General features: G+C 36.5%; 1 protein-coding gene across 1 annotated transcript; it reads right to left on the bottom strand.

The window, feature by feature from the left end:
- Positions 1 to 544: 544 nt before the first annotated feature.
- LOC113726413 (probable carboxylesterase 7) lies at positions 545 to 1889 on the bottom strand. The gene has a single exon (XM_027250119.2). It carries the CDS (start codon positions 1802 to 1804, stop codon positions 758 to 760), a length of 1047 nt encoding a protein of 348 aa, XP_027105920.1. The 5' UTR covers positions 1805 to 1889; the 3' UTR covers positions 545 to 757.
- Positions 1890 to 13442: the final 11553 nt, after the last annotated feature.

Here is a 13442-nt window from a genome sequence, read left to right as displayed (position 1 = left end):
TCACGCAATTTCTTATGTTTAGATTGTAGCAATTTAGTTTTTATTTAAAAAAAAAAAGATTATAACAATTTTAGGGCCTGTTCATGTGCTACTAGTCAAGTTCAGTTAAAAACACCTTAATAATGACAAAAGTCAATAATGGTAGCTGGAAACAAAAGCATGATTTTATATGTTAAATTGCAATTTTTTTCTGTAAACTACAGAAACAGTCACATTTTGCCTCCCCTAATTAATTTTTAGTTAGTTTATCCCTTCTTTCGTTTTTTGAAACAATAATATATATTTCCCTTTCTTTTAGTTACATTGGAATTTCCTTCTTTTTCCCTCCTCTTTTAACACTGGTTATTTACGTATGATTTCGAAGCGTGTAATTCATCCAAACCAAAAGCAATGACAAATTTTTTCTAATTAAGCGCTCTACCTCATATTTTGCTCATCTCCTTGGTGGGAACTGCGCTGATTGATTTATTGTAATGATGACAAGGTAAAAGGCAAGTTCGATGTTAACTATATATTAAGACTTGCTTTACTGAATTCCCTCAAGTTTGGTAAAGAAGAAGAAGGATTCTTATTCGTTACCCCAAGTGCAACTTCCAAACCATAGATAGAAACAAAAACTTTAGTATCTTTCAGAAGATTAGAGTTTTTTTTCGTGTTTTTTCCCCCTTTTAAGAGACATTTCCACTTGCTTCTTCCTGCTTGAAAGATACAGTAATAGTCTTGCTAGGATGTTGCTTCAGATTGGTATCCTTTACACTCAATTGCGGTTTAGGAAACGAGCCAAATCTTTTATCATCGACAGAGAGTTCGCTCCCCTGGGGGAAGACAAATTGAAGACATGTTCTTCCCCTTCAACCTCTACAGCCGTTACTTCTCCAGCCCATCCACTCTTCTCCAATGCTTCTTTGTAGTACCAGCCTCTGTCCTTCAGCACATCTTTGCCGCCAACATAAACCAGCACCCTTTTGCAGCCTAGCCTGGAAATCATAGGATTCGCCGCGGGATTTAGCCGTGGATCATCCAGCCCTGTCGTACTGGGACATATGCAAAACCAGAGGTTGTCGAGAAAGTTCTTCTCACCTTTCCTCCCTGCTTCATTAGCTATAGGATCATTTCCCCAGAAGTAAGGACAATTTAGAAAAATCCCATTAAGATTGACGCCATGCAATTCCTCTATGCCAAACCTGAAGGCCATGTTGTGCGCGATGTTACCGCCAGCGCTGTCCCCACCGAAGTACACGCGATCAAAATCAGCATAATTCTTGAGCCACTCCTCCGGGCCATCGCCTGATTTTGAATGAGAAGCGATCCACTTGAGGGCCAGCCATGAATCTTCATATGCAATAGGGAGAGGGTGTTCTGGGGCTAGTCGATAATTGACGGATACAACAATAACATTAGCTTCCGCTACTAGTGAATTAAGATGTTCTTGATAAACAGGAGAAAAGGCAGATCCCACGACAAATCCACCGCCATGAAAATAGACTAGAAGTGGAATTCTATGACCCGGTTTGGCGTTTTGGGGTAGGTAAAGCCTGGCAGAGACACTATTGAATTCTGGTGCCATCGCGATATCTTTACTTTCAACTCGGGTTTCTGGATCGATTGATGCAGCGACAGTGTCTTCCCCCTCCAATCTTTCGACTCGACCATCTTTATAGATGCGGATTAAGGGAGAAAAATCATGAAGAATCTCATTTGAGTTAGTAGCCATGGTGAACCAACTACAAAGAGCAGAGTGTGGGAGAAGGGGAAAAAACGAAATTATTGCACGGGAGATTTCATAATTCATAGACTCATTCATCGTACGAGGTATTTATTCAAAAGATTCCTTGATAATAAAAAAAAAAAAAACAAATAAGGTGGTTTGGTAAGGCATATTATTGGCCAGCATGTAGCAAGAAGGAGAGTCGTGATTAATGATTATACTAAGGCATTATTGCTGTATTTCCTTGTCGTCTTCCCTATTCTATTTTTGCCATGGTGAAGTGTGAGGTTATGCTCGTCGCGTCATTTTCGATTGATTTACGGACATATGGTCATTTGCCTTGAGACGTGGATCTACGTGTCATTTTCAATTTAATCTAGCTAATTCCTCAAAAAATTGTCAAAAATAAAAATAAAAAATTTCAACAAATGTGACTTTGAAAGAATTGATGTTTAAAACTATATGTCTGATTTTATTTTTTTAAAAAAAATTTCCTAGATTGCCGTGTGTTAAGTCAGCATGACAATCCCAACAATTATTAAAAAAAATGATGGGCTATCGTGCTAACTTATGACAGCCCTTTTTTGAAGAAAAAAAAAAAAAAAAAAACCAATGCCGTTGCTCAGGAATTTTTTTTTTTTTTTGGCAATATTTGATCCATGGCCGTATATTCGTTTCTATTGAGACACTGACAGGAGGCATATATGGCGGTTAGAAATGATATTGCTGGAGTAACATGCCAAGGCAATACGTGACTCGAGCAACAAATGTCCGATGTACACCGAATAATGTCTTAAAAGTTAAAATAAAGAAGGAAAAAAAAAAAAAACAATGTGACCATGACAAATTATCTGCCACGAATCCCATTGTTTGAGAGAGGAAGGTATCTCATGTGGACTTTTGCAATCGTTCCTGTCAATTATATTATTATACAGTATAAGCATCATCACAACAAATATGGTATTCAAAAAAAAAAAAAACAGAAAAATAGACGCAACAAATACAATAATTTTTATATAAAAAAAAGATGTATACGTAGTAACCTTGGCACGCGTAGAGGGAAAAAAAATAATTATGCTAATTTTGGTGGCACCTTTTAGGCGGGATATATAAGATTATTATCACTTTACCTCCTTAACGTTTGGTGTCACTATCAATTTCCCTATTAACGTTATCTTTTAGTCACTTTATCTCAAGACTAATAGTCAAATTTAACGGAGTTTATTAATTAAAGTGAAAAAACATATTTATCCATTAAAATTATTATCACTCCATCCCATAAACTATAGCCTCATTATCAATTTACTCTCTAGAATTATTTTTTAGACAATTTATTCCACCATTAAATCAACTTAGTAATTTAAAGAGTTTTAGAAAAAAAGTACATTCCTCTTTGTATAATAAAAATAATAAAAAAAATAGAATAATTCTTCTCCTTTTTAGTATCAACAAAAAAAAAGTTAAAGTGTTAATCTCTTTCTTCTTGGTAATGTTGTTAATATTGAAAAAATAAATAAAAAGATGGGAAGGAGGAGAGAGAGAGAGAGAAAGAGTTCAATTATTTTTTCTTAAAAATACAAATAAGAAAGAATTAAATACTTTTATTATTTTAAAATTATTTCACCTTTCTATTTACCAGTCATAATCCCGAAAACCTTAAAGTAATACGATAATGTTAGACTCTTCATTATTTTCTTTCTTTACAAAATCAATTTACTGTCTCCTTCTTTCATATTCCCTTTTTCTTTTCTAGTATTAATAAGTATGAAAAAAGAAATTTGAGAATTTTTTTTTAGTTTTATACTTTTAGATCTCTTAAAGTGGAAAAAGGATGAATAATCATCCCAACTTTTTATTTTTAAGTATATATAAAAAAAGGATAAATATATTTTAAAAATTTGGACCATACTAGTTAGATTAACAATAATAAAATGCCTACAAAATAATGTTAGAAATTAAAGCGATATTATATCACTATATTTTCAAGGGATGAAGTGTGAGGCCCCAGTTCGTTCTACGTTGATATATTCATTAATTGGGCGGTAACGTTTGGTTTTGGGAGTATTTCGAAAACCCTAAGTAGGGATTAAGATTTAAACCCTAAGTTCCGGTTAAGATTGAAAACCCGTTTTTTCTACATTTTCTTTATTAGAAAATTCCCCAGATAATTTTATTGAGTAAATAGAGTTTTTAGATGTTGTTTCTAGTATTAGTTAGTTTTTGAGAAATTAAGAACGTATATTGGACGTGGGACCCACTAGTGCGAAAAGTTCGAAAAAATTCGGCCAATTAGGTTAAATTCCGGATACTGTGTAAAATTTATCGGGTGTTAAGAGATAAGTAGAGTGTGTGAAATGATTGATGTGAGAGAGAAAAGAAAGGATAGGAATGCATTAATGGTGGTGACAAGTGTCACCATTTCATTGGAAAAGACTTAAGAATTACTATTCATTTTCTTGACTTTTTTTGACCAAAAGATAAATATCTCAAAAATTGACCAAAATTCACCATTTCGTCTCCTTCTTGTGGCCGACCAACATCAAGCAAAAGGAAAGGAAAAGCTCTCCAAATTTCATGCTCCAATCTTGCACAAATCAACAAACTAACCGATTAAACTTGAAACCTCTCCATAAAATCCCTTAAGTGAGTGATAGTGAGTTGTGTGGTGAAGTTGGTTGGAAGCTTAAGGTGCTAAGTGGTCTCTCTTCTTTGGTTCTAAGGTAAGTGACTATGGAACCCCTCTCTTCTACCTAAAGATGCTTCATAAATGACTTGTGGTTGTTATAAGTGTGATTTTGTGGACTATTTCTTGATTTTAGTCAAGATTGATGAAGTTTTCTATTTATTTGGGATTTTTGCTGGTTGCATATGATTACTATGATGTGGCTATGTATGATGATTGGAAATGATTGGGAATGAAGCTAGTTGGTGTGAATGGTAGTTAATTGCAGCAAATTTCTGGTTTGGAAGATAAATTAGCAAGTTAGGGTTTCATACCCTTCAATTCTGTCCGGTTTTGTATCTCTGGGTTAGAAGCCGAATTGGCCTTGGCTTAAAACATGAAAGTTGTAGGTATTGATGTGTTTGAAGTGCCTGTAAAATTTCAGGTCATTTGGATTAGTGTAGTGTGAGTTATGTCGGAATTACTGTAGCTGTTCTGCTTTGGACAGAATGCGAAAACTGTACTGGTAATTGGCCATTTTGACTGGAATTGGTTTGGATTTGGATGTTGGTGTCTTCTGATGAAATGTAGCTGGACGTCTTAGCTACCATATGCCTTTGGAATTTCGGCATTTGGACTTGTATAGACTGAGTTATAGTCATTACAGTTTTATGTGATTTGCAAACCTGTTTTGGTAATTCTGGATTTGTATTTTGCATATTTGACCTAGTTGTACTAGGATTTGGACTGAGTGGCCTTCTACATTATTGTACCCCTGTTTCTTAGCTTTGAAACGGTGGGTCTTACACCCCCATCCGATAACCGTAGTGAATTTGGTGCCATTACCGCATATTGAGGTCAAATACGGTTTGTGATTCTGGTACGTTTTTGGAAAGTTTATGGCTGGAACTTTAGCTTTACATTTGACTGAGTTACAAACTGTTTGGGCTTGCGACCAAAACATCAAACTTATAGCCCTATATCAGAGCTTTCTAACGCCCTTGGAATTTCATGAATCGGATTTATAAAACCTGAGATATAGCCGAGCAAACAAGGCTTGCCCGTGAAAATGACCATTTTCTGGTCAGATCTGTTTTGGTCCTGATGTCCAATTTCCGTTCCGAATTTGGATTTCCGACCTTCATGAAAGTTGTTCCATTTGGAATGAACTATCTAACTGCCAATTTTCAGCTCTTTTGACCATGTGTAGCATAGAAAACAGTTTGCACTCAAAACTGACCATTTGTGCATTGGCCAGATTTCGTAAGTGATTGTGTTTGGTTCATTTGGGACTAAAGCCTCCAGTTTCAGTTCTGGATGTCTTCATAACAGTTGTTGTTCATCCTTTAAGCTTCGATATGGCGTCTCATACGCCTTAATCCGATATTCGTAGCTCAACTTATGAGTAAACTAGAAACGAGTGTCAAATCTGCCGTTTCCGTTCGTCATGTTTACGTGAGCGCGTGCGCCCTTTTTGCCGTTTCCGCAATTTCGTGTGCCAATTTTGCCGTTTTGCTTGTTTTGGATCTGTTAATAGTCGTTTGTGATATTATGTGATAAAATCTTCTATTTCAGACCGTGGTGAGCTAGGCGGAGCCGGTGGGGCCCACTACTAGCGAAAACGCGCGAAGCGATTTTGTTCTTGTACTGCTTTTGGTATTTTGAGTAAGTATTCAGGCCAGTTTGGTGTGTTTTCTTTGCTATGTGTTTGAGATATGTGAAAAGGGCACTTAGGCGAGGGTGTACTTTATCACACTCGACCTAAACCCTAATTTGAATGTATAATTGTACTTGGCATATGTATATGAACCTTTTGGAACCAAAACCCTTGAACTTGTGGCTCGGGGCGACTTTCGAATAAAGTTTGTGAAGTTTGTAAAGTTTGTGATTTTGAATAATTTTGTGAAGTTTGTGAGTTTGGGGCGAACTCTTGACCTGGTTGGACTATTCGAGCCGGTTAGGGCTTGGTCGAAGTCAGTCCAACTTAGTCTGAGGTCACCAAGTTTGTAGGTTCATGTTATGAACCAATTTTGTGAATCCGGTTCACCGAGAAGGTGACCAAATTTGTGACCCGAGCTTGTGACTCAAGCTCAAGTTTGTGATTTCGTTCGCCCGGGCAAGTTTGTGAGGTGACTGGCCAGTGAGGGTGATAAGGTGTCGGTGGGTGTACAAGTGAAGTTCTACGGACTATTATTTGCAGTCGACGGAGTGTCGGCAGAAGATCACGCATGGCATATGAGTTGGCTTTGGAGCCACCTGTATCCTTATTATGTGATGTTACTTTTCTGCTTTTGCTTTACTCTTATTGTGTAACTGTTACGTGAAATTTATGCTTTCGCCCCTGTTTACTTACTAAGCATATAGCTTACCCCATTTCTTTTGTTTTCCTTAGCAGGGGCCGACGCGGGGACTTTTGGCTCGTATACTAGTATAGTTAGATTGGCTTGTAATAGTTGAACAGTTAGGATGTTGTTTTTTTATTTTGGTGGTTTGTATAAGAACCCTTCTTAGGGTCTATCTTCTGCTAGTTGTGATTGTAGTATATTAGAGTGGTTTGACTCGATACTTTTGGAGAATGTAATTATAACTCTTTTGGGATTGTATATAGTACTCTTTTGAATTTTCTGGCTTTGATTGTTTTAAGTTTTGAGTCCTGGCGCGAGCTAGGCAGGCGGCCCGCCGATACCCTTGGGTTCGCCCTTGGGAGAAGTGGGGTCGTCACAGTTGGTATCAGAGCTTAGGCTTCAGATTCCTGTAGTGTATCCTAGGCTTGAATTTTAGGATGCCGGACTGTGGGATTTGATTTGATTTGAAAGTCAAGCAATTGAGGGATAAAACCTAGAGCCTGCTTCGCGTGGTCTCCGCGCGAAGTGAGCTTGGGTTGAGTGGTGAATAGGTATGAAGGATTAAGTGCTCGTTCGAGCATAAGCTATGAACCCTGAAGTGTTATAGGTTTTCAATCTTTCTCATGGTATCTAAGAACCATAGATAGGTATGTCGGGTAGGAAGTTCGATTTGTAGATGGTTTACTCTTGGGACTGGCCAGCTCGAGATGTGAACTATCTTATTTCGGATTCTTGTGCCCGAATACTCCAGAATTGAGGCGATGCAAGCTACTAGGTACTTGAGACTTTATTTTGGAAACATGAACAGGCTTTGCCTGACTAGAATGCGTACAAAAGGTCAACGGATATCTAGTTTGGATAGTAAGGGACGTGAGAGATCAGACGGTCTGATACTGGGACGACTTCACCTTTTCCTTTTGGTTCGCCCGTATATTACGACCACCTAAAGTTAGTATATGTGTTTGTGTACATGCTTATCTGTCCAACTTGATATGTATTTGTATACTTGCTTGTCCGTCTTTTGATATGGCGTGTTATGTGTGATATGTTATTTGTGTAATTGGTATGTTGGATTTTGTTATTGTAGTCAATTTACTGCATTCATTCATTAAAGTACCTTTTTGGAAAGAAAAGAGAGAGAAGGGAAAACTATATATATATATGTGTGTATATATGTGGAAGGAAGACATAGTCGCGGACATGGTCATAACTGTGGAATAAAACGAGGCCGAGAGTCAGGACTGGAATGAAGAGTCTCGTTTCTTTTAAGAACGTGGAAGGTACAGGCTACTGGTTACTTTAGATTTGATAGATTCCGTTCATAGAAATTTCGAGGACGAAATTGTCCTAAGTGGGGGAGATTGTGAGGCCCCAATTCGTTCTACGTTGATATATTCATTAATTGGGCGGTAACGTTTGGTTTTGGAAGTATTTCGAAAACCCTAAGTAGGGATTAAGATTTAAACCCTAAGTTCCGGTTAAGATTGAAAACCCGTTTTTTCTACATTTTCTTTATTAGAAAATTCCCCAGATAATTTTATTGAGTAAATAGAGTTTTTAGATGTTGTTTCTAGTATTAGTTAGTTTTTGAGAAATTAAGAACGTATATTGGACGTGGGACCCACTAGTGCGAAAAGTTCGGAAAAATTCGGCCAATTAGGTTAAATTTCGGATACTGTGTAAAATTTATCGGGTGTTAAGAGATAAGTAGAGTGTGTGAAATGATTGATGTGAGAGAGAAAAGAAAGGATAGGAATGCATTAATGGTGGTGACAAGTGTCACCATTTCATTGGAAAAGACTTAAGAATTACTATTCACTTTCTTGACTTTTTTTGACCAAAAGATAAATATCTCAAAAATTGACCAAAATTCACCATTTCTTCTCCTTCTTGTGGCCGACCAACATCAAGCAAAAGGAAAGGAAAAGCTCTCCAAATTTCATGCTCCAATCTTGCACAAATCAACAAACTAACCGATTAAACTTGAAACCTCTCCATAAAATCCCTTAAGTGAGTGATAGTGAGTTGTGTGGTGAAGTTGGTTGGAAACTTAAGGTGTTAAGTGGTCTCTCTTCTTTGGTTCTAAGGTAAGTGACTATGGAACCCCTCTCTTCTACCTAAAGATGCTTCATAAATGACTTGTGGTTGTTATAACTGTGATTTTGTGGACTATTTCTTGATTTTAGTCAAGATTGATGAAGTTTTCTATTTATTTGGGATTTTTGCTGGTTGCATATGATTACTATGATGTGGCTATGTATGATGATTGGAAATGATTGGGAATGAAGCTAGTTGGTGTGAATGGTAGTTAATTGCAGCAAATTTCTGGTTTGGAAGATAAATTAGCAAGTTAGGGTTTCATACCCTTCAATTCTGTCCGGTTTTGTATCTCTGGGTTAGAAGCCGAATTGGCCTTGGCTTAAAACATGAAAGTTGTAGGTATTGATGTGTTTGAAGTGCCTGTAAAATTTCAGGTCATTTGGATTAGTGTAGTGTGAGTTATGTCGGAATTACTGTAGCTGTTCTGCTTTGGACAGAATGCGAAAACTGTACTGGTAATTGGCCATTTTGACTGGAATTGGTTTGGATTTGGATGTTGGTGTCTTCTGATGAAATGTAGCTGGACGTCTTAGCTACCATATGCCTTTGGAATTTCGGCATTTGGACTTGTATAGACTGAGTTATAGTCATTACAGTTTTATGTGATTTGCAAACCTGTTTTGGTAATTCTGGATTTGTATTTTGCATATTTGACCTAGTTGTACTAGGATTTGGACTGAGTGGCCTTCTACATTATTGTACCCCTGTTTCTTAGCTTTGAAACGGTGGGTCTTACACCCCCATCCGATAACCGTAGTGAATTTGGTGCCATTACCGCATATTGAGATCAAATACGGTTTGTGATTCTGGTACGTTTTTGGAAAGTTTATGGCTGGAACTTTAGCTTTACATTTGACTGAGTTACAAACTGTTTGGGCTTGCGACCAAAACACCAAACTTATAGCCCTATATCAGAGCTTTCTAACGCCCTTGGAATTTCATGAATCGGATTTATAAAACCTGAGATATAGCCGAGCAAACAAGGCTTGCCCGTGAAAATGACCATTTTCTGGTCAGATCTGTTTTGGTCCTGATGACCAATTTTCGTTCCGAATTTGGATTTCCGACCTTCATGAAAGTTGTTCCATTTGGAATGAACTATCTAACTGCCAATTTTCAGCTCTTTTGACCATGTGTAGCATAGAAAACAGTTTGCACTCAAAACTGACCATTTGTGCATTGGCCAGATTTCGTAAGTGATTGTGTTTGGTTCATTTGGGACTAAAGCCTCCAGTTTCAGTTCTGGATGTCTTCATAACAGTTGTTGTTCATCCTTTAAGCTTCGATATGGCGTCTCATACGCCTTAATCCGATATTCGTAGCTCAACTTATGAGTAAACTAGAAACGAGTGTCAAATCTGCCGTTTCCGTTCGTCATGTTTACGTGAGCGCGTGCGCCCTTTTTGCCGTTTCCGCAATTTCGTGTGCCAATTTTGCTGTTTTGCTTGTTTTGGATCTGTTAATAGTCGTTTGTGATATTATGTGATAAAATCTTCTATTTCAGACCATGGTGAGTTAGGCGGAGCCAGTGGGGCCCACTACTAGCGAAAACGCGCGAAGCGATTTTGTTCTTGTACTGCTTTTGGTATTTTGAGTAAGTATTCAGGCCAGTTTGGTGTGTTTTCTTTGCTATGTGTTTGAGATATGTGAAAAGGGCACTTAGGCGAGGGTGTACTTTATCACACTCGACCTAAACCCTAATTTGAATGTATAATTGTACTTGGCATATGTATATGAACCTTTTGGAACCAAAACCCTTGAACTTGTGGCTCGGGGCGACTTTCGAATAAAGTTTGTGAAATTTGTAAAGTTTGTGATTTTGAATAATTTTGTGAAGTTTGTGAGTTTGGGGCGAACTCTTGACCTGGTTGGACTATTCGAGCCGGTTAGGGCTTGGTCGAAGTCAGTCCAACTTAGTCTGAGGTCACCAAGTTTGTAGGTTCATGTTATGAACCAATTTTGTGAATCCGGTTCACCGAGAAGGTGACCAAGTTTGTGACCCGAGCTTGTGACTCAAGCTCAAGTTTGTGATTTCGTTCGTCCGGGCAAGTTTGTGAGGTGACTGGCCAGTGAGGGTGATAAGGTGTCGGTGGGTGTACAAGTGAAGTTCTACGGACTATTATTTGCAGTCGACGGAGTGTCGGCAGGAGATCACGCATGGCATATGAGTTGGCTTTGGAGCCACCTGTATCCTTATTATGTGATGTTACTTTTCTGCTTTTGCTTTACTCTTATTGTGTAACTGTTACGTGAAATTTATGCTTTCGCCCCTGTTTACTTACTAAGCATATAGCTTACCCCATTTCTTTTGTTTTCCTTAGCAGGGGCCGACGCGGGGACTTTTGGCTCGTATACTAGTATAGTTAGATTGGCTTGTAATAGCTGAACAGTTAGGATGTTGTTTTTTTATTTTGGTGGTTTGTATAAGGACCCTTCTTAGGGTCTATCTTCTGCTAGTTGTGATTGTAGTATATTAGAGTGGTTTGACTCGATACTTTTGGAGAATGTAATTATAACTCTTTTGGGATTGTATATAGTACTCTTTTGAATTTTCTGGCTTTGATTGTTTTAAGTTTTGAGTCCTGGCGCGAGTTAGGCAGGCGGCCCGCCGATACCCTTGGGTTCGCCCTTGGGAGAAGTGGGGTCGTCACATGAAGTGATAATAACAATGTGATAATGCTATAGAATAAATTGATATTTTTGTTCAAAATTTCTTAATATATTGACTTGAATTATTTATGGGAGTGAAGTGACTAAAAGACAACGTTATGAGATAAAGTGATATATATATAAAAGTGATTGAAAAGATAAAGAAATAATTGAAAAACATATGTAAGAAATAAATTCAAAAAATGAAAATTCGAATAATTACACATCCTATTATCAGTTACATCTATTTGCATCTTTGCAATTGGCCTTCAAAAGGAACATATATTTTCTTCTAGGATTTGCAATCTGCCCTTTCCATTCCCTTCAACACCTCATTGCATACTTGTACGTCATAAAATGCAAGACTAGTCTTCCACGCGTGGCTTTGTTTGGATTGTGAATTATAAGAGATATTTTTACTGTATCACTTTTTGTGATGTGATGTATGTGAGATAAAAAGGTAATTGGGAAGATAAAAAGGTGTGTTGGAAATTGTAATAATGATGTAAGCAAATATATTTTGGCAAATAAATCACAATCCAAACACTAGGACTCAGTTGCAGCACAGGCTTAGCTTAATTGAAAATCGAAAATCGAAAAATATCAGCAACAAACACTAGGACTCAGCTGCAGCACAGGCTTAGCTTAATTAAAAATCGAAAATCGAAAAATATCTAGAGGCCATTGATAAAGTGGCAGGAGTAGGATACGATACGAATAGGCGCTGAACGTCGGGTAATTTCTTGACGTTTTATACTTCATACTAGAGGTACTTGAACTGTGTAAAGCACAGTTTGGATTCCCTAGAAGTTTAGTCGAATGTATGGCATCAAATTATTTTGTCACATGATGAATGAATAGAAATATAGGAGAAAAATTGAGCATCAAAGCAATTAAAATTGACAAATATTATTTGAACTCTCATTTTTATTAATCATACTTCCGCTATTATTTTTATCATATAGCTTTTGTTTATTGTAGGGATACAATTAACAAAATATGGAGAATAAATAAAATTTCTCTCAAAATTTGTTGTAAAGAGAAATCCCATCTATGAATTCAACCTCCCTATTTATTGTCATTTGAATAAAGATTTTTGAACCACCATTATATGATACCCAAAATGGAGAGAAAATTAATACACTATAAATGCATTGATGTATTAATAACAGTATAGTTTTAGTTAAAATTAAATCAAAAGCAGTCGTAATACTTTTAGTACTTTAATAATGAGAAAAAGTTTAGGAAACTGCTAAAACATGGCACAATCTTCAACATCAATATAGCTTATTATAAACTTTCATATATTTTCTTTCTTTTGATAGAAGAATCCAGTTCATCTATTTAAATTCCGTTTAAAGGTGACAACATTATCCTGCAGCTCCAAAATATAAATAGCAAGATTAGATAAAAATATGAATTGCTGTGTTTCTTGATCTACACATTCAAATTCGAATTGAACTATTTTTTATTGCAAAATCATCTTCCTAATCAAAATTGAATTTTCTAACAATTTTTTGTCAAATCACACTCTAGGCCGAAAGCCTCAATTCAACCTCCCTATTTATTATCATTTGAATAAATATTTTTGAACCACCATTATATAATACCCAAAATGGAGAGAAAATTAATACACTATAAGTGCATTGATGTATTAATAGTAGTATAGTTTTAGTTAAAATTAAATCAAAAGCAGTCGTAATACTTTTAGTACTTTAATAATGAGAAAAAGTTTAGGAAGCTGCTAAAACATAGCACAATCTTCAACATCAATATAGTTTACTATAAACTTTCATATTTTTCTTTCTTTTGATAGAAGAATCCAGTTCATCTATTTAAATTCCGTCTAAAGGTGACAACATTATCCTGCAGCTCCAGAATATAAATAACAAGATTAGATAAAAATATGAATTGCTATGTTTCTTGATCTACATATACAAATTAGAATTGAACTATTTTTTATTGCAAAACCATCTTC

This window comes from Coffea arabica, chromosome 2c, assembly GCF_036785885.1.
Source record: "Coffea arabica cultivar ET-39 chromosome 2c, Coffea Arabica ET-39 HiFi, whole genome shotgun sequence".
Taxonomy (NCBI): Eukaryota; Viridiplantae; Streptophyta; class Magnoliopsida; order Gentianales; family Rubiaceae; genus Coffea; species Coffea arabica.
Note: the sequence above shows the minus strand (reverse complement) of the source record. Positions and strands in the feature narration are given on the sequence as shown.

Bases quoted from the DNA above. Each gene is read 5' to 3' on its own strand.
- LOC113726413 (XM_027250119.2), bottom strand. From the start codon at position 1,804: ATGAATGAGTCTATGAATTATGAAATCTCCCGTGCAATAATTTCGTTT.